Below are 25,105 nucleotides of genomic sequence, written 5' to 3'. Positions count from 1 at the left end.
TTTTAGATTCGTTGCCGCCTTTGTAAATAAATCAAAAATTTGTGATTAATTTTCTTTGCAGGTGTAGACGAACGAAAACTGTTTATATAGTAAAATGCAGGTCAAAATCATTTGCATAGATTTTCTAGATAGCCGGTGTCTATTTTTACCTGTAACCCTGTACTTTAATAGTTTTTCAGTTTTTCATCACCAGAGCCAAGCTGCAGACGGTACAACAACGGCCAAGGCTAAAGTTCATTGTCGGGTTTGTTATCTTTGCGGGCTCCCTGTTGCTATTGGTTTCCTAGCCGTATTTGAAAAAAAATTGATTTTGTTTTCTTGATGAGAAGGTACAGAAAACGATTGTGTCAAACCAAAAAAAAAAGGAATGACACTTAAAGCTATGCTTATATCGAAAAACTCGAATTTTGCGTTTCAGAAATTGAAAAAAAAATGCCAGATAAAAATGTTTCTTCCACCCCCTCCACGAGTAAGCAGATTGTCTGCATCATCTCGAGGCTGATTTAAAAATCGCATTTACGCGCGATGTAACGACAACATGACATGAACGCCCTTTTGTTTAGGAAATGACCGCCCTTTTGTTTTGGACTATAGGATTATTCGTCGTTATTTGAAAAATGCCACCAAAGAAAACAAAAGCTAGGCGTTCGATAGTAGCCGAGAATGTGGAACCAATACCTTCAAACAAGGCGAGCGAAAGGTAAGCATTGATTTTGAAATGATGCCACTTCGTTCTTGTATGTTGTGAGCCAGCGCGCTTAAAATGATAGTTGACTTTATATTTCATTTTACGCTTTATAAACAAATAATAATTATGTTTCCTTGTCCCTTATAGTTATATAAATCTCCTGTTAAAAGGCTTACGTTATTATGCGTCTAGCTTCTGAATTAAAAGAACATCGTTTGCATTTGCGCGGCGCAATTCAACATAATGTGCATCCCACAACAAAAGTTCCCGAAAACCGATAAGTTATTGTATGCTTTGTAAGAATAAAAAAAACTTAAGCTAACCTATAACCCAAACTGTTTCGAGGCTTCATCATCGTTGTGGCTAGCATGGTTATACTTAATCATTTTGTTCAGGTTCTTGTTTTTTTTCAAGTCAGTTCCATTTTCAGTTGAAGAAAGAAAACAAATGTCACGAAAAATAACGCTGATTATGATAAGCAAATAGATATTTTGATTCATTATAAGAAAGCCTGACATCCCTTTTATATATATTTTTTTCCAAGTAATAATCAAGCTAGTTCAAGTCGAGTGGTCAAAGCAGATTTGAGCTCGAGTCGCGGTTTTGGCGACATCGCTCAAACGAAAACTCTGTTACCCCATCAAATCTCAAAACCAGAAGTCCAGCCTAACATATCGATCAGAGCAGTTAAACTACAACCCTTCAAGCCAAGAATTTCTAAGTCAGAGCCAGCCCTTCCAAATATTAAATATCCAAAAGTCTCTCTTAGTGCTTTAGGGACGACAACCAGCCCACAATACCTAACGAAAAAGACAACGCCTATCAAAGAATCCGTTGAGGTACAAACACAAACCCGCAAAACCTTACTCAGCAGTCTTTACCAGGAAGACAGCACCAGCCACCCATCTTCGCAAACTACAGATTTGTATACAAGCATTTCATCCAATAAAAGGGATCATTTACAAAGTGCTGCAGAACCCAGAAGAAGCCTCAGACCAAATCGCTCAAGAAGCCAGTGTAGTTTGGAGTGCTGTGAAGAAGAAGACATGGAAACAAGAAGTAAAGCACGTTTAATGACACCTCATGAAGGACGAAGAACCCCCAGAACAAGAACCTCTGCACGGACACGCCCATTGGGCATAAAAAAGGAACCAGAAGATGATGTCGATCATGTAAAGGCAATGCTCCAATATGATGATGTTGTGGACTCTACTGGACGTAGAGATGTACCTAAACACCTTTTTGGTAAGTTCTTCTAGAGTTGTTTTAAAAAGGAATACTATCAAGGCCACCAAATTGTTTTTGCCTTTTGGGAAATTGGTGACATACCCTGCAAGTGCACATGCAAGAAGAGTTACATTCTTCTGCGTTTCCTTTTTTAAATTATACAATTTGTTACCTTATAGGCCTCGATGGAAACAATGAGCCAGCCTTATCATCAAGTGAGTAATGTATGATATAAAGCGAATGTTATTCTGTCCATCTTTTTCCTGTAAAATTAAATTACTCATTTTACTTTTGTGCAGTTAAGGGAATGTATATGTGTTATTTCAGCTGACGATGAGATCTGTGTTGATGGTGACACAAACAACAATGTCACTATAGCAGCTCGACCAAAAGTAAGCACATGAACTTTCAGATGTCACAGATAAGCTCAACAATTTCTTGCAATTGTATTCCTTCAATATTTCAAAATCATCTAGAGTAACCCTCTGCAAACTTTAATTCCAAACTATTTTCATGCTTATGACCAGAAAAAGCTTATAATATTTAGGCGGTATGTGCAGGTGTGGTGAAATCAGGAAAAGGAATCAGCACAAAGTTGAAAAAATGCTATGTTTTTCCTTTTTTACTGTTATATTTTTGCTCCAGCAAAGGGTGAATTCTCGAAACGTCAGCTAAACCCTGTTTTTTAAGCATACCATTTCAACCTTTGTGTTGATTCATTTCATTCTTTTCATGTATAGTAAGAGTGTTGTGCATTATTCATCAACTCCTCCTTACATGTGTCTACCTCTTTCATGTCAGCATTCTATTTGTTTCTTTCCAGGCCTGGTGTTCCTGCAGTCCCTGGTGTGTGCTAACCTGTATGGCAGTCTTGGTTGCCATGGTAGCCATCTCTAGTGTGTTTCAGCCTTGCCCCCATGACGCTGCTCTCTTCAAGGGACTGAACATTAAGATTACAGAGGTGAGTATTCTGTAACCAGATCCACACACCCTGTGCTTGAATCATGGCTAGATTCAGTGTAATTTGAGAGCAAAAAGGCTTTCGTAGTTTGTGGTTTTATTTGATTAATGTAGCTTGAAGCTAAAAATTATGTTGAAAAGGATTTGAATTGCTAACTTTGTAAACAGTCACAAAAAACACCAGAAATTGAATACACGCAAAGTCTGGCCTGGCAAGGCCTAACACTTTTATTCCACAGGAACCCAATTATTTGGGAAATGGCAAATTGTAACCTCTCATGCTAATAACCATGCTCCAGATTATTTCTAGGATTTCCTGCTTTGCGGTATATAAAAGATATCAGTAGACTATTGAATTTTGCTCTGGGTAAGGCCTGCGATGCCATAATTCAGAGAGATCCATAGTATTGAGTCACAACTGTCGGTTCTAAAAATCCCAACTCACCAGGATGATGCAGAGGATAAGATGGATAGCAACCTGCGTGAACTTCAGGAGAAGCTAGAACAATTATCAGCTCAAGTCAGTGGCCTGCGGCAAACAGTCATCAAAAGTGAGTCATAACCTAATAACCACGTACCGGTCAACTGGCCCACCTTTGGGGGGAGTCTTAAGATTTTGGACCTGTTCTCCCACGTTGAGCACGAAATCTCCCGCTTTTTATTCACTATTTTCCATCTGTAATGAAAAATAATAATTTTAAGGGTTTCATTAGGCCCTGGTGGCCAGCTATTTTCCACCAAGCGCTGGCTACTTTTTTTTAAAGTTGACTTAAGTTTTATTTGAACTAAAAAGATGAGATGACTTCCACCCCCTATTTATCAATCTCCACCACCTACTCTGAATGTTAATGAAATCCCTGAATTCCTTGTGCATTTTGCTCTTTTCTATCAGTAATGAAAAATAATTTCTTGTGCAGCGCCATTTATCGAAAATTGTGCGTTACAGATATTTTAATGGCAAACATCTACTGATTGGCTCAATATAATAGCAGGAAAGCCATTTAGCTTTTGATCCCCCTGTGAGGGTAAAGCCCACCCCTCCCCTAAAAAATAGTATACCCCTCCCCACCAAAATAATTCTCAAGCCTTGAGATTTTCTGTGGCTGACAAGCATGTCAAGAGGAGTGAAAATGACTTGGCTGATTCCATCTCTCAGAGGCTGCAATAATGGTAGACTGTTTTTACACCGTTTACTGTATGCTAGGAGTGAAGTATTTTGTTTGTTGAGCTGTGAATAATCAATGTTGTTATTTTTGTCACCAGACGAGACTGAAGAAGCAGTGGATACTCAGCAGCCAATGACCAAAGAGGTATTGTGTGTAGCATGCGCAGCGCACATGTGTGTGTGCGTGTCTGAATAAAATGGACATACAATATATATGTAAGGGTTGGGCTAGTGGTTTTTTTTCAAGTTCGGATAAAAATAAAATGGACAAACGTATGTAAAAAGAACTCTAACAAAAAAAAATCAGTTGTTGGCCACACAACACCAAGCTTTACTTGAGCAGAAGTTGTTGTTCTTGATATTCATAGTGAATTTACTACCAGTAATAAGGCGATGAGTTGTGCAAAAATATTCCAAGGAAGCATTGTGATCAAACGTAAAAAAATTTTGCAACTTGGCTTTTTCGTGTGAGAAATCCAAGTCTAATTTTGAATGACGTTTGGGTCGCATTCAGCTTTTTGTTTGACCTCTTAGTGCGAAGGCCAGGACAAAATTTGGCTGGCTGTTTGTCATCCCAGCCAGACAAACTTTGTCCTCCTAGTGCAATTAGGCCCATAGCCAAGATAAAAATGCACATCTCTACCAGCAACCATATAATTACGAATCAAATAACTTTGATGTTGATACAATGACAATGGCTCAGCATGCCAGTTGCGGTCAGGAAATTTAATGTTTTCCAGATAATGGCCTTGTAAATTGCCATGTCATATGTAATTACACCTGAGTTTTATTATTTATAATCACATAAAGTCTGATAATAGGTCTAACTGATATAAATAATATTGATTAGTATGATTAACCATACTGCAGGCGAGTAGTATTCTACCAAAGCAGACAAGGCTTAAGCCTAGCTGGACACTTATGGTAAAGATCCTGGCTCACTGAGTTCAGAGCGACTCATGGTGGAATTACTATTTTTATTTTGGGGCAATACAAATAGAGAATCTAAGGGTAGAGGCAAAGAAAGTAGCTGTTATTTACTCATTCTTTTTGATTGAACAATACTGACACAAATTCGAGCCTGATCCGAGATTGGTTCCCATATCTTTTCATGATAACTGGAATTAATTGTTAGTTAGATAATGGAAAACCACAGTAAAGACAGTACATGATGTGACTGGGAAGCCATTCAAGATTTCGGTACTGGGTTCATTCACTGTTCATCCATATTCAATAGGTGATCGACCAATCGGATGACCCTCTTTACAGACGTTAGTAGGCTTTTACATAGGCAAGTCCCCAGCGATATAACTGGTGGTAAAATTCACGTGTCCGAACCAGTTTCAAATCCTTGCACTTTCTCTAAATCAATTACAAAACAGCGCTATGCTGTTCTTTGCCGGATCCTTATTTTCTCTTACTATTTGCCATTTCGTGTAATTTCTGATCGACTTTGGATTACACAGTCTTCCAAGGTATTTTTGATCTTCAGTCTCTGGAGTTTGGCGTTATAAACTGCGACTTCGGAGGCATGTTGTTGTGAACTCAACATGCTCGAGGAACGCCTGAATTCATTTCATTTCAACAAAATTTGTCTCATTGTCTACTCTGTGTCTACTGTAGTTATCTGGATTCCCAGGAACGCAACATGCATACTTTCGACTTTTCATCTAATCAATGAAGTACTATTTTAAGCATTGAGTGCTCTTGAGTATATTTTTAATTCACAGATGGACCAGCTTTGATTCCCTGATGAACATAGACTTTGTGTTTCCACCTCGATTGGTCAAAGCGCCTATTGAAATTGGATGAGTTAATCGTAACAGTGAAACTGGACCACTGGACTTAAGCACCAAATGCTGGAAATGGCTTCCCAGTCGCACTTAACATTCGCGTCATGTGTTTTATCTGGCACGAAATTTTATACCCGATAAAACACTGCTACTACTGCTCGTGTTTTAAATAGTACATCGATACTAAGTGAAGGGAAATTTCTTGCTGAACATTCTATTTATTGTGTATCGGCCTTACAAACGAAAGCCATCAGCATCTTATATGTTGAGGATGGTATGATACTCGGGGAAGTGTTAGAAAGTCAGCTAGGTTTTTTAGGGGTCAGAGTGGGAGGGAAGGGGCAAGTTTCTATCATTGATATCAGTCATCCAGTGCCAAAAAGGGAATTATTGCAGCCCTCGGCTTGGCTTGTCAGTAACTGAGAGAAATTCAAAGATCTGGAACCAGGGTTTTTCCAGGAATGAAATTTCAGAATCTCTAAGACAATTCACCTGCCTTCCCCCATTTGCTGATGAGTAACATCCCCCAATCACCACACACACCCATCGTCATATGTCTACTTGTGCTAATAAATAATGCATTTTATATAGACCCTTAAACTCATGCTGGAGAAGATGCTAAGGGACAACATGGAGGCGGCTCTGGACAAGTACAGTGCCGACAAACTGGGAATCCCTGACTATGCACTTGAGTCAGATGGTAAAAATAGGCTTCCAAAGGGGATGGGGTCTTGTTCTTGTTTTCCAGGGCACTTTTAATCGCCAATCCTGTCTTCCTGGTTGCTCTTTGTAAACCACAAACCCTGTTTCCTTTCCTATTCTCCCATAATCACACCGTTATCTGGCCTAAAACTCGATGTGAATCCTGCCCTATTGTACCCCTCCAGAGCCCTGAAAAAATGCAGGCTTGACCGACAGTCCACACACTAAAAAAAAAAGGTTATAGTGTGTTAGGAATTTTCTTGTGCACCTTCATAGACTCCCCTCTGTGGTAAATCTTATGGTCCCTAATAACATGTGACAACCCTGATCTCCTGTCTATCGTGTCTTTTGCGGTGGCAAGACTGGCTGTTTCTTAAGTTTATAAGCTTTCGATGTCTCTGCAGTGAATCCAACCTCTTAACCCCACAAATCTTAATATTTAAGATACAGGGCGAATAATTTATGTAAAATAAATGCTACAAAGGTGACTTATTTTCTAGGTGGAGCTATTCACTTCCCCCATCACTCGACGACTTTCAACACTGGCACTGAGCGAGGGTGGTTTGGCCTCAGTTTCTGGTATGACACAGTTTCTCCTCGGGTTATCATACAGGTAAAAAGGCAAGCGCAATAGAAAAAAAACGTAATCAATGAGATGATTGTGAGAAAACAATGATAAATGTGCGCGAGCTAGAAACGAACGTGCTTAATCAATTAGTGTATTGTGAGAAAACAATTAGTAATGCGCGCAAATTTGAAATGAACGCGCGAAATCAATGAGAGAATGTGAGAAAACAATTAGTAATGCGCGCAAATTAGAAACGAACGCGCGTAATCAATGAGAGAATGTGAGAAAACAATTAGTAATGCGCACAAATTAGAAACGAAAGCTCGTAATCAATTAGTAGATAGTGAGAAAACAATGAGTAATGCAGAAATTAGAAACGAATGTGCGTGATCAATAATAAAATTGTGAGAAAACAATGAGAAATGAAGAAATTTCAAACGAACGAACGTCATCAAAACAGGATTGTGAAAAAAATAGTAATGCAAAAATACGAAAAGAACGTGCGTAATGGAATTGTGTCAAACAATGAGTAGTGCAGAAATTAGAAACGAACCCCGGTTTCAATGATTACGCGCTTTTGTTTTCGAATTGTGAGAAGTACGTATTTTAGATGTGCCTTGGGGTCTAAACCAAACTCGAACGAAGAATAATGATTGCACATTTTACTCTTTGCGCTTAGTATTCAATAAATGTCGGGCTCTATTTTTTTTCTAGCCTGACAATAAGCCAGGTCAATGCCGGGCTCTATCTTTTTTTCCTAGCCTGACAATAAGCCAGGTCAATGCCGGGCTCTAATTTTTTTTTCTAGCCTGACAATAAGCCAGGTCAATGCCGGGCTCTATTTTATTTTATTTTTTTTTCTAGCCTGACAATAAGCCAGGTCAATGCTGGGCGTTTCAAGGACAACAAGGCTACGTTGTTATCAAGGTAAAAAAACAAACAAGGAATAAATACCTTACCCACATTTTGCTGGCTTTGTCTACAAAAAGAAGGGTCACTCTACTCATGAACTTTCCCTCATGAACATCTGGCGACTAGTAGATATACTTACCTCCAGGTTATTGACCTTGTGCTAGAACACACGAAAGGTTGCTGAACGTTCCAACGAGCCCTTTGAAACATGCCATACTCACATGTCTAGTATACACCTTCACATTTCTTCACAGATGTGCATTTTTATCGTTCTTGTCATTTATCGCTGTCTAATCTTTCTTTGATCTTACCCGTACTCTCAGCCTTTCACCCCGCACCTGCAACTCAACCCCTCCCATCACTCCATCTCATTGCCTCGCTTTCACCCCCTCCCATCACTCCATCTCATTGCCTCGCTTGTGCTAGAACACACAAAAGGTTGCTGAACGTTCCAACGAGCCCTTTGAAACATGCCATACTCACATGTCTAGTATACACCTTCACATTTCTTCACAGATGTGCATTTTTATCGTTCTTGTCATTTATCGCTGTCTAATCTTTCTTTGATCTTACCCGTACTCTCAGCCTTTCACCCCGCACCTGCAACTCAACCCCTCCCATCACTCCATCTCATTGCCTCGCTTTCACCCCCTCCCATCACTCCATCTCATTGCCTCGCTTTCACCCCTCACCTGCATCTCAACCCCTCCCATCACTCCATCTTATTGCCTCGCTTTCACCCCCTCCCATCACTCCATCTTATTGCCTCGTATTCACCCCCTCCCATCACTCCATCTCATTACCTCGCTTTCACCCCCTCCAATCACTCCATCTTATTGCCTCGCTTTCACCCCGCACCTGCATCTCAACCCCTCCCACCACTCCATCTTATTGCCTCGCTTTCACCCCCTCCCATCACTCCATCTTATTGCCTCGTATTCACCCCTTCCCATCACTCCATCTTATTGCCTTCCTTTCACCCCCTCCCATCACTCCATCTTATTGCCTTGTATTCACCCCCTCCCATCACTCCATCTCATTACCTCGCTTTCACCCCCTCCAATCACTCCATCTTATTGCCTCGCTTTCACCCCGCACCTGCATCTCAACCCCTCCCATCACTCCATCTTATTGCCTCGCTTTCACCCCCTCCCATCACTCCATCTTATTGCCTCGCTTTCACCCCCTCCCATCACTCCATCTCATTACCTCTCTTTCACCCCCTCCAATTACTCCATCTTATTGCCTCGCTTTCACCCCGCACCTGCATCTCAACCCCTCCATCTTATTGCCTCGCTTTCACCCCCTCCCATCACTCCATCTTATTGCCTCGCTTTCACCCCGCACCTGCATCTCAACCCCTCCCATCGCTCCATCTTATTGCCTCGCTTTCACCCCTTACCTGCATCTCAACCCCTCCCATCACTCCATCTTATTGCCTCGCTTTCACCCCCTCCCATCACTCCATCTTATTGCCTCGTATTCACCCCTTCCCATCACTCCATCTTATTGCCTTCCTTTCACCCCCTCCCATCACTCCATCTTATTGCCTTGTATTCACCCCCTCCCATCACTCCATCTCATTACCTCGCTTTCACCCCCTCCAATCACTCCATCTTATTGCCTCGCTTTCACCCCGCACCTGCATCTCAACCCCTCCCATCACTCCATCTTATTGCCTCGCTTTCACCCCCTCCCATCACTCCATCTTATTGCCTCGCTTTCACCCCCTCCCTTCACTCCATCTCATTACCTCTCTTTCACCCCCTCCAATTACTCCATCTTATTGCCTCGCTTTCACCCCGCACCTGCATCTCAACCCCTCCATCTTATTGCCTCGCTTTCACCCCCTCCCATCACTCCATCTTATTGCCTCGCTTTCACCCCGCACCTGCATCTCAACCCCTCCCATCGCTCCATCTTATTGCCTCGCTTTCACCCCGCACCTGCATCTCAACCCCTCCCATCACTCCATCTTATTGCCTCGCTTTCACCCCCTCCCATCACTCCATCTTATTGCCTCGCTTTCACCCAAGGTTGCATTGGTACGACAAATTATACATCCAAAGCAGCGGTATCAACTTTTTTATTCGCAATTAGCCGTTTGCAAACCATAGCTTGTCTGTGGGTTTCCAAATCACAACGACACCATTGTTTTATAGCGGAACCAGCGCTGCCGCAGGCGGAGCTCCATAGGTATAGAGAAATGGGATATAACTAAGCGACTCACTTTTTATAATTATAACGTCACCATTGTTTTATACTTGTTTAAAGCCGCATTGTCATCAGTTTACTTCCGGTCGATTATGTAACAATCTCCGATGATTTTTAACGGAAAACGCGAAAAATATTTCAAAATATTGAAGGCAGTGTGTTTATTGGAAGTTTCTTTGAGGATGTGATTGATAATTTAGAGCGGATGGCCTGTTTAATATCTCGGATTCTAATAGATTCTTTTGTTTTTTAACGGTTGAGGTTTCCGTCGGACCTCCGGAAGTAAACTTGTGAAAATGCGGCTTTAAATGTCCACTCGTCTTTCTTGGCTTCCAACGTCGATGTAATCTCGAGTAGAATGCAATAGCAGAAGTGGTAATGTATTGTTGTTTCTAGCTGTCGAGGGCAATCATCCCTACAATGTTCACGTTGGAACACATTCCGTCCTCCCTCTCCACGAATGGCCAAGGAAAAATCCCTACCGCGCCCAAGGACTTCTCCGTGTGGGTCAGTACAAATAGTATGTTGTGATTACCCGAAAGCTGACGCTTGCGTATTAGCAAACTTCGCCTATATTTTAGCGGGATAACGGGACATTTCTAATAATTGAAAATACAACGGTTTATTCGCAAGGAAACTTCTAAATAACAATCTGCGAATAAAGTCTGATGTGTTATTGACGATATTTGATTGAAAATATCTTGGCTACTTTCTTGAATTAGCCGATGGAAATGAATGCTTTGTGTGACTTGTCATTGAGCGGGAGCTTAAAGTGGCGGCGTGATTGGCATTCTTTAACGCTACCCAGATGAAAGCAAAATTGAGTCGTCGCCATGTGAATGTATAGAGAACCATACGCTTATTTCCTTAAGTGTTTGATATCTGCCATTTTTAACACTGCGGGTTACGACACATGCATTCTCCATGCGTAACCTTATATGAAACAGGTGTATTCGTACGAATATTTTCGATTTTGTCGTTCGCCAGTGGGCAGTATGCTGGTCGGTCGATTGACCTCGATGTTTGTCGCAGGGTTGGGCGGATCCCGAGGGCACTGAGAAGGTGATGCTCGGTAACTTCACGTACAAGAAAGAGGGCAAATCCCTGCAGACCTTCCAAGTCAAGGTAAGCATAGTCCAAGAAATTACTGTCGAATCCGTTGTATCGCGACCCGCGTTTTCAAAACACGATTTGTTTTGGTTTTCTGTTCCATCAGTAGAACCATTCTGAGCCAATCAGAGTCTCGCTTTGTGCACTTCCCTGGCTTTCCTCTGGACGAAATCCAGACAGTGTCGCGACAGAAAGCCAGGCAACTGCAGTAGGCGAGAGATGGCAAGAATCTGATTGGCTTAGAATAATTTGACTGGCGAAACATCCCAAAAGACAAAAACAAATCGATGTTTTGAAAATGCGGCGTCGCGATACAACGGATTCGACAGTAAGCGTGATTAAACTTGACAATGCACGGGGCATAGTCCTTAAAATATATTCGGGTTCCCTGTGGTTTATGTACTGACGTCGCCGGAAACCCTCCCCTTTCCCCAGCCCCTCCGCCATCCACAGGCATTCTGAATAAAACGCCTACGGGACTAAGCTGAAGACTGAATATTTGCCGGCTGTGAGTCAACACATTTGAGGGACGTGTATGGCCCCTGGCCATATACGCAGGTGTTAGACCTTCCTCTGTAGCTGCTTAGACATTAGCGAAAGCTAAATCTATTGAAGTACGTAACAGAAGATAATTGAAGACTTTATGTGGGGTCACAATGCCACGTAGTAATGCAAACGCCTGTTGTGACATATATTCCGCCTTTTTTACGAGGTTCGAGTTACAAATAGACAATGAGAGACATAAAAGACTATTTAGCAAGCGAGTCGGTTAAGGGAGGTTCAATTGACATAGTCAACTAAACATACAGGTTAAGTTCCTTTTCTCACCGCCGTCGTTCGCTGCTACCACAGGGAACCCCGTCTGATGCCGTGTTCCGTTACGTGGAGCTGCGTGTGCTGAGTAACCACGGCCAGGCTACTCACACCTGCATCTACCGCCTTCGTGTCCATGGTGACCTGCCGCCCACGACAAGACCCTAGCTATGTAGTCCTCCTTAATAGACAACCGTGTTGTGTGTCATCGTCAATTAAAACACGTGTACTGCGAAGCTCCGAGGGGGGAGATTGCAGAACTATGTTGTTTACGGTAATGAGTTGATTTGTGTTTCATTTTTAAAACGACCAAGACTGGTTCCATAAGGGGTATGGGTTTGGGTCATTTGCCAAACTATCCCACAATCCTGATGGCGCACCTAGATATAGCATTAAAGCCGCATTGTCACCAGTTCACTTCCGGAGGTCCGACGCAAACCTCAACCGTTAAAAGACAAAAGAATCTATTAAAATCCGAGATATTTAACATGCCATCCGCTCTAAATTATCAATCACATCCTCGAAGAAACTTGCAATATACACACTGCTTTCAATATTTTGAAATATTTTTCGAGTTTCCGTTAAATCATCGGAAATTGTAACGTAATCTACCGGAAGTAAACTGGTGACAATGGGGCTTTAATATTTATGTCAATACAATTTCTAGAGTGTAAGGTTTTGTGTTATCATGTCTGCGATATTTATCATCGCGCTCTAAAGACATCGCGAAATGCTACACATAATGCAGCAAAATAAAATAAAATGTTTATATTCGAGTTTGTGGAAGTTTTTGAACCACTAAAGTATATTTTGTACAAATCAATCCTTTGAGTTACGATGTAATATCATGTGGGTCGTACTATCGCATTCAAATCAATGCAGGTTTCATAGTAGTCATATCGTTATTTATATTTTAAAATACCTCCCGAAAAAAGAAGCAATGGTTCACTCCATCACAAACATTGTACAGAAAAATTATAGGTAAAGTGATAAACTATTCTATAATAGTATTGATAAATGATTGTATAAAGTTCTGTGGCATATAAAAGATAGTTCAAATAAAAAGCATTTGGGATCCGTTGCTCTCCCATCTTGTTTATGTTCACAACTAATACAAAATAACCCTAAATTGTTCAAGTAGACTACCAGTTCAGTACCGTTTCCCTGTCTGGTACACAGTTGGCGTTATGCAAAAATGTTTCTGTAGTATGCAGCTGGATCCCATATCTTTCCCATCGATTTTCCTGGCTTCGATCCTGCCCCTCCCCCCGCAAATAGTGTCACTCCTGCTGTTTTCTCTCGCGACTCTAGCTTTTTTAATAAAATCACAAAAAGGACCAAGAAGCAGAGAAGTCAGACAGATCGAGTACCAGACAAGATTGAATAAATTATGACTTCTGAATTGACAGAATTTTAAATTTACTTTTTGAATTCTCTCCACTGATGACCAAAGATTCCATTCTTTGTTTGATCAAACCCGGGAGACTGGAAGACAGCCCTGTGTTTCTTCGTATTGGTTGTTTGATCCAGTCTTTCCATTGCTATCTGGATTAAGCCTTCCTATTTGTTCATCCTCGTAGGTCGATGCCAATCATTACAACAATCTAATATGAATTTCTTATCATTTCCGAGGTTTTTTCCCGCCTTTTCCTCCACCTTGTCGAGCCTTGCCTTTCTTCTGTGTTGACAGTGGCCGGCCTTTCCCGCCTTTTTTCTTCCCTCCAGTTTTCTTTGCGGAAAAGTTTGCTCTGGAATAACATTAACGGTGAAAAGACTTTACGACCGAACTATTTTCTTTTGTACGATATCTAAGCCCCCATCCCAGCTCCCCCTACTAGTGAATAAAAAAATAACTAAGGCTTAGCCCCCCGTCCCCCAACACACATACACACAAAATAGCCCAAAATAGTCCTTTAAACTGCTTTTAAACACGAGGTTCCGCTATAAAAGGGAAAGCTCTTCCCATCCCCTTGCTCAAGGACAATCAGTTATCAATCTGAGCGCTAAATTCAAATTTCATATTCTAATCCAATTTAAATAGAATCCCTAGACTTGTCCACCTAAAATATTCTTATATAGGGGCCGACCATTCGACTTTTGAGGGGGGAGGGGGGCTTTTTTGGGTGCGCAGGATATTTGGCGTGCAATTTTTTTTTACCGATGCAGGATATTTTTTTCGTCCACCAATTGGTGTAGGATATTAAAGCCCCGCCCCCTCAAAAGTCAAATGGTCGGCCCCTTGTAGTAAAATAATGCTTTATTAAGCTGAAATTCGGGCATTTTTATCACAACGCGAAAATTATTTTTTGCACATGCGTTAGATTATGGATAGTGCAAATTAATTTTTCACCAAAAACGTGAGTGGTCAACAAATCGCTAATTTATCAATCAATAACTGTCTTGTTGCCAGTGCAAAAATAGTTTTATTCCAACCGACTTAAGCTCAGAGATAAGCAATTTTACAGAAGACTTATAATTTGTGACTACTAGCTTGGCAGTGTTCTGATTATAATTGCAAATTCAAGCCCGGGAGTGGGAGGAGCTTTCCATTATATAGCTGAACCTCCTGTTTAAAGGATTCTCACATTTCTGGCTATTTTTGCTTAGTTTCATTTTTATTACCTGGGCTGTTCGGCAGACACTTTACTGACGGCCTGAAGAAAATACACAATAACACAATTATCCTCTTATATCATGTAAACAACAAAGTAATACCGAGACAGTTCTGAAGTTCTTGAAAATGGATGTTTTAATTTAAAAAAAAATATATGTTTTACATTAGCCTTCTTTATACTGCATATAAAACAAAATGTAGTAAGACGTTTATTGTGTCTAAGATACTCTAAGGTGCTACCATACAATCGTAGTCCAATCGCTCTAGGAGGCCGCCATCTTACTCGCCCCCAGTCCCTCTGCTACTACAGGTAGCCCAATACTACACAAAAGAGAATACCTAGAATAATGTGCAGCCATCTCTACTGCACACATCCAAATCTGTTTAAACATTTGTTTTCCTGAAATAAAAACATACTTACTTTGTTAATGTCAAGCACTGGGCCCTTCTTCAGCATTTTTTCAACCACTTCGAGGGTTTTGGTTTTCTCCGAAGAATATTCCCCTGCAACAGCATCAAACTGAAACGAGATAATTTACGAGATTTATAAATAAATTGTCTTGTCTTCTTAAAGTCTACAACGTGAATGAAAACACTGCATCTTTGATGTTTTTTAAAAATCAAAAGGAATGGAGGACACATCCTCAAACCCCTCTTTGAGATACCAGTAGAAGAAATAACACTCGTCCAAACCTTTCTTTTTCTTCCCTCAGCCTTCTTTGGTACTTTTTCTTTTGCCTTAAACAAAACACGCATTTAAATATTAGGTTAAAGCAGCAGTGGTGATACAAGGTGAAAAAACTTTTTTTGTGTCACTTTTTTGTGTCACTTATCACGAAATTGAACATTTTGTCTAAAAACTGAACTTACCAATTTTTCTGTAAATTTTCCAACCGATGCAGTGGCTTTACGAGTTGCACCAATAGCTGCCATGATCTGTTGGAGATTATGTATGGGTGTAAATAACACAGCTAACCCTCATAAAAAAAAAACCTTAACTCTCTCATAGACAACCTAAGTAAATGGGATAGTATGTTTCATAAGAAAGGCTATCTAGGATATGTCAAAGTTAAGAGCCAAACTTCTTTGTGTTCATCTGTCTGTAAACAAAACATATTTTAAGGTACGCTAATACGAGCAGTTAAATTATGCAACTTTTGTGGAAGCATATGCAAAAATCATTCAAAAGCAATGTTGCACATTTTTCTACTGGCGAGCGAACTTTTGTTGCAGCGAAGGATAGACTGGTTCTTGCTGTTGATCCACCATTTTTTGCTCTGATGTGTGACTTTCATTCAACCAATCACAAACGCTAATGCAACTGCTTGCGTATGCTTGAGGTCACAAACCTCTCCGAGTTTTGCTGCAAAAAGTAGAACCATCTTCTACTTTCTGCAGCAAACTTGTTCTTTATGCAGCAAAATTGCAACCAAAAAATTGCTGCGTCAAAAGTTGGTTCACCTGTAGTAAGACGTGCAACTTCACTAACCAACTTTTTTCGCAGCAGTGCTGCCACAAAAGTTGTATGATTTTCCTGCTCGTATTACCCTACCTTTAAAGCCGCATTGTCACCAGTTTACTTCCGGAGGTCCGACGGAAACCTCAACCGTTAAAAGACAAAAGAATCTATTAGAATCCGAAATATTGAACAGGCCATCCGCTCAAAATTATCAATCACATCCTCAAAAGAACTTCCAATAGACACACTGCTTTCAATATTTTGAAATATTTTTCGCGTTTTCCGTTAAAAAATCATCGGATATTATGAGGTAATCGATCGGAAGTAAACTGGTGACAATGCGGCGTTAATGCGAGATTTTGTGCCAAATTTTAAAAGAACATTGACTTAGGATAGAGTATTTGAGATATGCATGTATGTGTTAATTTACAATTCCTTTGTAACTTTGTGTATTTAGTTGGGTCAAGAGCTCAGGGGTGACAAACAGGAAAGGCACCCCTGGGAATAGTTGCAGGCAATTCCTCCGTCTTCCAGCCACCCCCGCCTAATTCCCACATTATGGCATCCCTTGACAGAGGGTTTAAGTGTAGAATTCAGAGACAGTAGAAAAACACTAGTTACACTAGCACAACAAACTAAGAGTATACTTATACAAGGATAACCAGTCTGGAGTCACAAGTTGAAACACAGAGGCAGAATCAGAAAGAGCTACAAGTCAGTCAGGCCCGTACCCAGGGGGTGCAGGGGGTGCGAATGTCCCCCCCACACACACACAACCGCCAAAAGTCCACTTTTGAATGTCAATAGACGTGCTATTTGTCAAAACTAAAAAATCATAAGCTAGATCACTCTAGTATGTAGCCAAATCCGACAATAAATGTCCTGTGGAGATACTGCAAATGCATAAAAAAAATCCCTTTTTGTTCTTTCGGAGGTGGTTAGATTTTTATCAGAGAACTCCTTTCCTCCCCCTTGAAAAAATTGGTCCACTTTTTCGAATTTCGCACCCCTCCATGAAAAATCCTGGGTACAGGCTTGTCAGTGGAACTCCCTTCCTGAAATTGTATTTTGCAGGACACTTCTTTAAATTAAGAGGCATTTAAGCACACAATTTTAAGCTATGTTGGTCCTTAATTCTGACCATCCCCGCCAATAATCCTCTTAGAGAGGGATTTCTGTATCAGAAAATATCTTGTGGCAAGTGTGGCTCACAAGGTGAAACACAGAGAGGCAGACTTGTGACTTGTGGCTTTTATTTTTGTCTGGAAAAACTGGTGGTAAAACATACATACCTGGTCTTTACTTTGTTTTAGGGAGGGCTTTAAATTTCTGTCAGCCACTGGAATATAAGGGATAACATAATGTGTGTGTGAATCAAGTCTTTAATGTGTCATAAACTTATGCATACAAACCTTTTACTTTCTTGTGCTTTGCAATGTTTCTCAGTCTCTGGTACTCATTCTTAGCTATTCGCTCTTTCTTCTTTTCCAGTCTCTTCTCAAATTGGTCCTCAAAAGGATCTGGAAGGGGTTAACATGTTAGATTTTGAACCATGCCATCAAACACATTTCTTGTAAAGAATATAAAAATTTAAAATGGACTACATCTTAAGACTGGCAACTAATAAGAAAACCTCAGGGTTGAATTAGGATATCTACTTCACAAGATTATATATTTTCCTTCTAAAACAAAACAAACAAAAAACTTATTGTTTTTCCACTCACAACCAAAATTATTTCAGGAATTCGTATTTCCCTAGATCTGTCAAACTTTGGAATAGTGTTCCTTCACTCATGAAATCTTGCACTACGCTTTCGTCTTTCAGAAATCAGCTGACAACTCACTATTTAGAGAAACTTGCTTTTTACCAACCTCCATAATTTCATAGAGCTTAAATTTATGTAATTCAATTTTTATTTTCGTTTTAGAATTTTTATTGTTTGTTATTTGTTGGGAAAGAATTTCAATTGGGGCCAGCCCTGTTTTTTTTCTCCCGTCACATTGTTTCTTATTTTCTTTATTTTGTTTATTTCCTATTGTAAACCATAGTATATGTTTGTGTGACAAAGCCAATAAACTAAACTAAACTAAACTGTAAAAATATACTTTGGAAGTTACCTTCTTTATGTAAATAAAGGAAAAGAGTAAAAAAATTGCATCATCATCATTAAAAATTACAATTATTATTTCTTGACAATGCAAATATTTTTAATTTATTGCAGCTCAAAATAATTATAGTGAATCTTTGACCTATCCATATTTGATTTGTCCTAATATACAGCACTAGCTGTCAATATGAAAGTACTTTCTTAGTGGCATTGAAAAAGTTTATATGCAAGTCTGCACCCTGGCATAGTAAGCTTGGGATAAAGTAACCAAAGGTACGTAGAGTAGCAAGGGATTGTACCTGCATTATCTGGAACAACTGCCAACCAGTCTTTGGTGTTATCATTCCCTCTCTCGTAGCCATACCGGGGAAGCCATTTCTGCACAAGAAACATCAAGAGTCAAAGGCTTTTAGAAAAGAGGGGAGTTTGACCTTAAGACCACATACAGTATAGAAGTGGAAGCGACCTTCTTTTAAGGTGGGGAAGGAGGTTTTAAGTAATTAATTTTAACTTAATTTTTTTTCTCATGTGTATTATGCAATTAGGTGCATTTCTCTTGATAATATTAAAGTTCGCTTATGATCAAACCGCCTAGAAAGCCGTAAATTTGCTAGATCCTAAGCAAGATACCTAATCTAAGCACTGGTCTAGTCAGATTGCTGTAAATGATAGTGGAACCATGTAGAAATTTTCATTAAATATTGTAGGTTTACGTCCGCCATTGATTTGCCGTGTCCCTTTGACCTGGTTACCTTGCATCTGTCAAAATGTCAAACTAACCAGGACGTGACGTCACATACTCAATACGCTTTTGGAGCACATGGCTAATTTACTTACTCGAAAGAGATAAACATAAGGTAACTCATAAAACTTTTCGCTTTTATCGCATTTAAAATGACCGGATCTCGATGCGTTGCTCAGGATTGTGAAAACAATCCTAAAGCAGGGAAAAGCCTTCATTTGAGCCCAAAATCGGGTCCAAAAAAGGCGGAGTGGATACGCTTTGTACGACTCCACTCGAAGAATTTCAATCCGTTGGGTCGTTTTGTTGTGTGCTCGGACCACTTCGAGAGAGAATGCTATCACTTTGGCGAGGGGTCCGAGTTAAAGCGCTATTTGATAAAGGGATCCGTACCAACAATTTGGAAACCAAAGAAAACCATTGCTTCACCATCGGACCGGGAATTGCGTCAAAGAGCAAAGGTGAGTTTTATAAATAACTGCCATGGAAATTCCTTTCCCCGGCCTAAATAATTTCTTAGGTACAGTTCTTTTGCATTTAACAGATATTTATCAAATAGTTTACATTCACTTCTTATTACAACTCTCCCTGTACTCATGTTTACAATGATTTCACGCATATATTATTGCTAATCCCCAACATTTCCTTTCTAAAATTCAAGTAAGTACTTAACTTGTAGGCTAGCTCGCAGTCTTAGAGTGGTTTTCAAAATCCCGTGAAGTACTATTTAGTTTATTTACTACTAATACACTCCAATGTCTGTTCTCTTTTGTTCTGGCTTGACTATTACATTAAAAAATTTTGTTTAACGGGATTTTGAAAACCACTCTATCTTTCTATTATTACGTGATTACTGTTGGAGAAAGCGGAATTTTTCACTACATAATCTGTTTAATATCCCAATTACAGGAAATTAAGGAGCTTTTAGCAACAGCAGGTGACAGTGGAATGGTAATAATATTTGTTTTTTTTCTTATATTTTTTCTTTTTAGATAATAAATTACTCTAGTCAATTAAAAAAGGTTTTTTAAAAGCAGGAAGTTCTTTAAAAGCAGGAAGTATTTTAATTCAAAATGTCTGAAATCCTTGAGAAAACATATTTTCGCTCTCACGTGTTACATTGGCTATCTGACTGTATGTTCTTTTGATGGCTTTCTGAACTCAATCCTTAATTATTTTCTAGGTGCGAGCTCGTGAATCTGCCACAACATCTTCCACGGTCTCTACCTTGGACCTACCCGCCTCAGCTGAAGACACACCAACTGAAACCATGCCCCCCCTTAGAAACCCTCCCCATAGACCAACCTGCCCCAGTTGGAGACATGTCAACTGATAACTTGCACCTCCAAGAATCCCACCCGGTAGACCCACCGGCCCCACTTGGAGATGCGCTAATCAATACCATTACTTCACAAGGATCTCACCCCATAGACCCACTGCTTTAGCAGAAGACACACCCATAGATGCTACGACCATACCTCCCAGAGCCAATGTGTTCCATGTAGTTGATTAGGGCAGTGAGGGGTCATTATTTATAAACAAATGATCTAAGATTTCTGTTTTTATGTCAGCATAATGGAATGAGCTGAAAATATGTACATACAATTGTCAATTCAGAGCAATTTGGCTAACATGGAAACTGATTAATGAGAAATAAATAGGATATGTTTCACTGCTCAATTCCACCAGGTGCAAGTGCTTGCTTTGTTCACTTAAGAGATTAGTCATGAAGGAAGAATACCAATGCTGCATAGAGCTTGCAAAAACAGCAAAACAAATTGAGAATGTGGGTTTATAGAGATGTATTGTTGACCATCCAGGGCTCAGTGTAGATTGTCACAACGAGTGGTTACTATGCACAGAAGCTGTTGGAATAAAAACAAGGAAGAAAAATCCTATTCAAACTCCATGTCTTCAGAGTTTGCATCCTCCTTATCCTCTTCAAATCATTGAAATGTTTTGCTAGGGAATGCTTCCCGTATTTTGTTGTAGACACAACTTGGGAGAGATGCCCTCTTTGACCACCCGACACACTCATATACCAGGTGCACGTATTGTCTGTAGGCCACAGACCTCAGAAATCTGAAGAAATAATAATAACATCCTGAAAATGAGTTATTGGAATGGGAGCATTGGAGTTTTGACAATAGGAAATGAGTGTGGGATTTTGGAGTGAATTCAAAGAGGTCAAGATGCATTAATAAATATACTGTATGCTTTGCTTTCAAATTATAAGCTTAATCAGCATTAAAAGCTTCTTGGTTTTAGGACTTCAATACTGAAATAATATAATATGTTTGACTTTTGATCAGATTTAAGACATTATGTATCTCTTGCTTTTTCATTTTCCTAAATTAAAACCCTCTCCCCTCCTTTTTTTTTGTTAGCTAGTGGGAGCATATATTTACATAGATCTTTTATCTTTAGAAACTTACTCAGATTCGGATGCATTTTTTGCAGATTTGACAGAAGTATAGGATTTTTTCTTCCTTGTTTTTAGTCCAACAGCTGCTGTCCGTAGTACCCACTCGTTGAGGCAATTCACACTGAATCCTGGATGGTCAACAATGCATCCCTCCAAACCAACTTCTTGTAATTTTTCGCTGCATGTTGCAAACTCTGTGCAGCATCGGCATTCTTCCTTTGTGACTAATAACTTGAGCGAACAGTTCGAGCACTTGAACCTGGTAAAATTGGATCACCATGAGCAGTCGGTCGTTACGAAACATCAAAACAACAATATAAAAATCCCTACCATGTGGAAATATCTTGCTCCCTTGAAAATCTTCGGAGAAGCTCCTCTTCTTGCTCATTCTCCTCGTGGAGTTGCTGCTCGTATTCAGCAGCCTCTTCCCCGTTTGGGACGGGATCGAGACTTTCGTCGTAGCCATGAAATTCACTATCCAAAAGCTCGGGTTGTGATTCAAGAAGCTCCGACTCTGAGTCAAAACTAGAGCTGACGGATAACTCTTCGCTTTCTAAAATACTGCGCTGCCTCGTTAACTAAGCCATAAGACTTTAGTTCGGAAAGTGTCGAGATAAAAGAAATTCTTGAGTATTTTCAACTAGAAGCGGCATCTGAGCTCGCGAAGCGTATTGAGTATGTGACGTAGGAGGTGAGAAACCGCATCCTTTTCGCGGGCTCAAGAGAGATCACACCAAAACAATGGCGGACGTAAAAACGATGTTTTAAATGCCATAATTCACACGCCCAAATTCACTAATTAAATAGATTATGCACTTGAAGTATACATTGAAGATGTAGGAAGGACTCGAAGTTAATAGAAGCTTGAAAATACAGGTCTAAATCTGGTCATAAGCGGACTTTAACAAAATGCAGAAATATCAACTAGATGTGCTGATTTTGAGTGATTTTTTCAGTTTGTTGCATGCAAATATGAAAAATGATCCAAGGAGGAGAAAGACAGTGTTAAAAAATATAATTAATATTTCAAATTAAAGGGAAATTGCAACTAAGAAGATGAGAAAAGGGATAAAAACGATTGATTCTTGTGAGCACAGATAACAAAAATGGGAAAGGTTAAGTGAAGACGCTGACAAACCTGTTTTTCTTCATCCCATACTTTCCTTTCCCTCTTCTTTTTCTTTATCCCCTGGTAAGAGAATTACAAAAATGTCAGGATGTCATTGTTTATGAGAGTTTGATGCTTTGCTTGAGAGAGTTCAAGCTGATTAAGTAAGAAAGAACATGGAGTGATGTTGATCAATGATGGTGATGATTTTGTTGACATTAATATGCACAGTATTCTGATGATAAACAGACGTACAGCAGTTTTGTAAGGTGCATAAGAAAGAGGTGCCCCCATCCATTGCGTAAAACATGTTGTATTTCTTTTTTAAGAATCTCCACATCTTGTGGCCAGAGAGTGACTTATGAGTGAAGAAAAATAAAATCTTTCCACAAAAATAAGCCCATCTCTGATATAGAAACTTTGTGGCTGATCCATAAGTATTGAATAAGTTGCTTTTTGTTGTTATTTTGCTGACAAAAGCCGAGGGTCTGTCATCCAAAGAATTACAACATTCCAACTACATGATTGTTTTCTCCTTTCCACTTATTGTACATGGTATATGTAGCTTGGTGCTAAATAACCTTTTAGTACCTTTAGTTTTGCATACTCCTCCCATCTTGTAAGTGGCTTAGGCTTAGGAACCTGTGAAAAACAAGTTTCAATGAAATAAGTCAAACAGTGTATATAGAGGTACTTCTACACACAAAACCAGAGTGTAGAATCATATGTAGATTAAGCATCAAACCAGGGTAAAAAAGCAGGCACTATATATGTGCAAATGAGATTCTGTGTAGCTTACTGGTTTCTCCCTGGGTATAACTGTTGTCGGTGCTGGCAACTGCAACACAAAACATTATCACAGCATTTTAAAATCATAGCCATATAAATGTACCTGTTTGTGGCATTGTCTCTTCCTAAAATTTATGCGTTCAGAGCATATAAGTTTGTCTTACATTTATATGTTTGATACTTATTGTCACGAAAATAAGAGAAACTTATATCAATCTGGATAATGGACATAGCAGGGGATGGGTAACTGGGGGTGTGTGCCCCAAAGATTTTTAGATTTTGCGGGAAACTTTCTCAAAAATAAAAACGTGTTATGTCCTTTTGGTTTCTCAGGGGTGTCCCAGGGTCGACCCCCAAAAGGGGGTACACAGGGTGGTGCATGCGCATCCCCACATAGGGGGCAAAAAAAATAATTTCTTATTAAGGTAATTCCCTTGAATTGCACTGCACACCCCTTCTGCGCATAGTGACGCGCGCTGTTCAAATTTTTTCGGTATTAAGTGCACGCGCGCGCCACAGTTGTACAAGAAAACACAGCAAAAGGCGCGCGTTTTTTACTTAAAATCGCTTTGACAGAAAAACGAAGTCCGTTACCCCTATTTTTTATTTGCTCAAATAGTTAAATATATACGGAAAAATGATATACTGAAAGAAGAAAAAAAGTTGGGTTGTAGAAGTTTTGTTATTTCTCTTAAAAGCTATAAAAATACTTCCACATTGCGCTTTTACCGTATGAATAGTGGCGAATACAATGTCTTTTAGTGCGATCTCTTAAAATGTGATTTGTTTTGAACATTAGCTACTTCCTGACTACGGGTTATTGTTTAAGATATCGGATTTTGGCAGCTCGACAAACAGAACTTAATTACTATAGGCACTCTTTTTGAAAACCAAGAGTTGGGATTTTTTCTTGCGCAATCAGTAAAAACGCGTCAACTCTTCGCCCTTCTGTTGTGAAAACGAGGTCGGTAACCCCATTTTTTTATTACATTTTTTGAAAGCCCTTAACTTCAATATTGTTTATGCCAAGTTTTAAAAAATTCTGGGTTGTAGAACTATTTCAAGGGAATTACCTTAAGGAATCTTCAAACATTATAATTTTTCCATATGATAAACGTGCCTGGCCCAGCAAGCTGATGATAAGTGCATGACATTACTCGTTGTTCATAAACATTTAACATTTTTCAAAATTCTTTCGATGATCTCACCTGAGCGAGTATCACTCCCTCGAACCTTTCGGTAGGAAGTTTCCAAATCTCGTTGAAAAGTAGCTGTGTGTTTTCACGTGCTAGATTCTTCAGAAAATCCTCTTTCTTTTTTCTAGAGTACGAAAACACATCACCGTGTAGATTCATAGATTATGGGAGATTATCTAGCAACGACGTAAAATAACTGCAAAAATAGTAATCCAATTTCACACAAACAAGTAATTAAACTTAAAACCACGTGCATACAAAACATATAAACACATCTTTGGCTGACCTGAATTCAATCGAATCAACAGGTTGTTGATCACAGAGAAGAAGATTACCAACATCTACTTCTGGATCAACGCTTTTTGCAACTTCAGTTGACTTAAAGCGAGATTTCGCTTCTTTTAAAACTGCGTCCACATCAACTACGCCATCCGCCATTTTGGAAATAAAACACTTGCTCCACGATACGGGGGCCTGGGATCGAAAAGAATTCAACCCAAAGGGGGGTGGGG

At 39.7% G+C, this 25,105-nt stretch overlaps 2 protein-coding genes across 2 annotated transcripts; one reads left to right on the top strand and one right to left on the bottom strand.

Moving 5' to 3' along the window:
- Nucleotides 1–58: 58 nt before the first annotated feature.
- LOC5511738 lies at nucleotides 59–13,232 on the top strand. The gene is made up of 14 exons (XM_032381058.2): nucleotides 59–244; nucleotides 595–700; nucleotides 1,233–1,933; nucleotides 2,095–2,130; nucleotides 2,243–2,307; nucleotides 2,739–2,876; nucleotides 3,324–3,426; nucleotides 4,139–4,185; nucleotides 6,425–6,533; nucleotides 7,036–7,148; nucleotides 7,968–8,030; nucleotides 10,626–10,736; nucleotides 11,262–11,354; nucleotides 12,192–13,232. Exons 2-14 carry the CDS (start codon nucleotides 618–620, stop codon nucleotides 12,318–12,320), a joined length of 1,791 nt encoding a protein of 596 aa, XP_032236949.2. The 5' UTR covers nucleotides 59–244; nucleotides 595–617; the 3' UTR covers nucleotides 12,321–13,232.
- Nucleotides 13,036–25,068, bottom strand: LOC5511769 (ribosome biogenesis regulatory protein homolog). The gene is made up of 13 exons (XM_001632059.3): nucleotides 24,880–25,068; nucleotides 24,606–24,717; nucleotides 23,408–23,446; nucleotides 23,200–23,250; nucleotides 22,639–22,689; nucleotides 18,633–18,711; nucleotides 17,638–17,745; nucleotides 17,518–17,564; nucleotides 15,637–15,702; nucleotides 15,460–15,504; nucleotides 15,188–15,286; nucleotides 14,775–14,806; nucleotides 13,036–13,900 (listed from the first exon to the last, which is right to left on the bottom strand). Exons 1-13 carry the CDS (start codon nucleotides 25,029–25,031, stop codon nucleotides 13,774–13,776), a joined length of 1,008 nt encoding a protein of 335 aa, XP_001632109.2. The 5' UTR covers nucleotides 25,032–25,068; the 3' UTR covers nucleotides 13,036–13,773.
- Nucleotides 25,069–25,105: the final 37 nt, after the last annotated feature.

This window comes from Nematostella vectensis, chromosome 12, assembly GCF_932526225.1.
Source record: "Nematostella vectensis chromosome 12, jaNemVect1.1, whole genome shotgun sequence".
In the NCBI taxonomy this organism is placed as follows: Eukaryota; Metazoa; Cnidaria; class Anthozoa; order Actiniaria; family Edwardsiidae; genus Nematostella; species Nematostella vectensis.
Note: the sequence above shows the minus strand (reverse complement) of the source record. Positions and strands in the feature narration are given on the sequence as shown.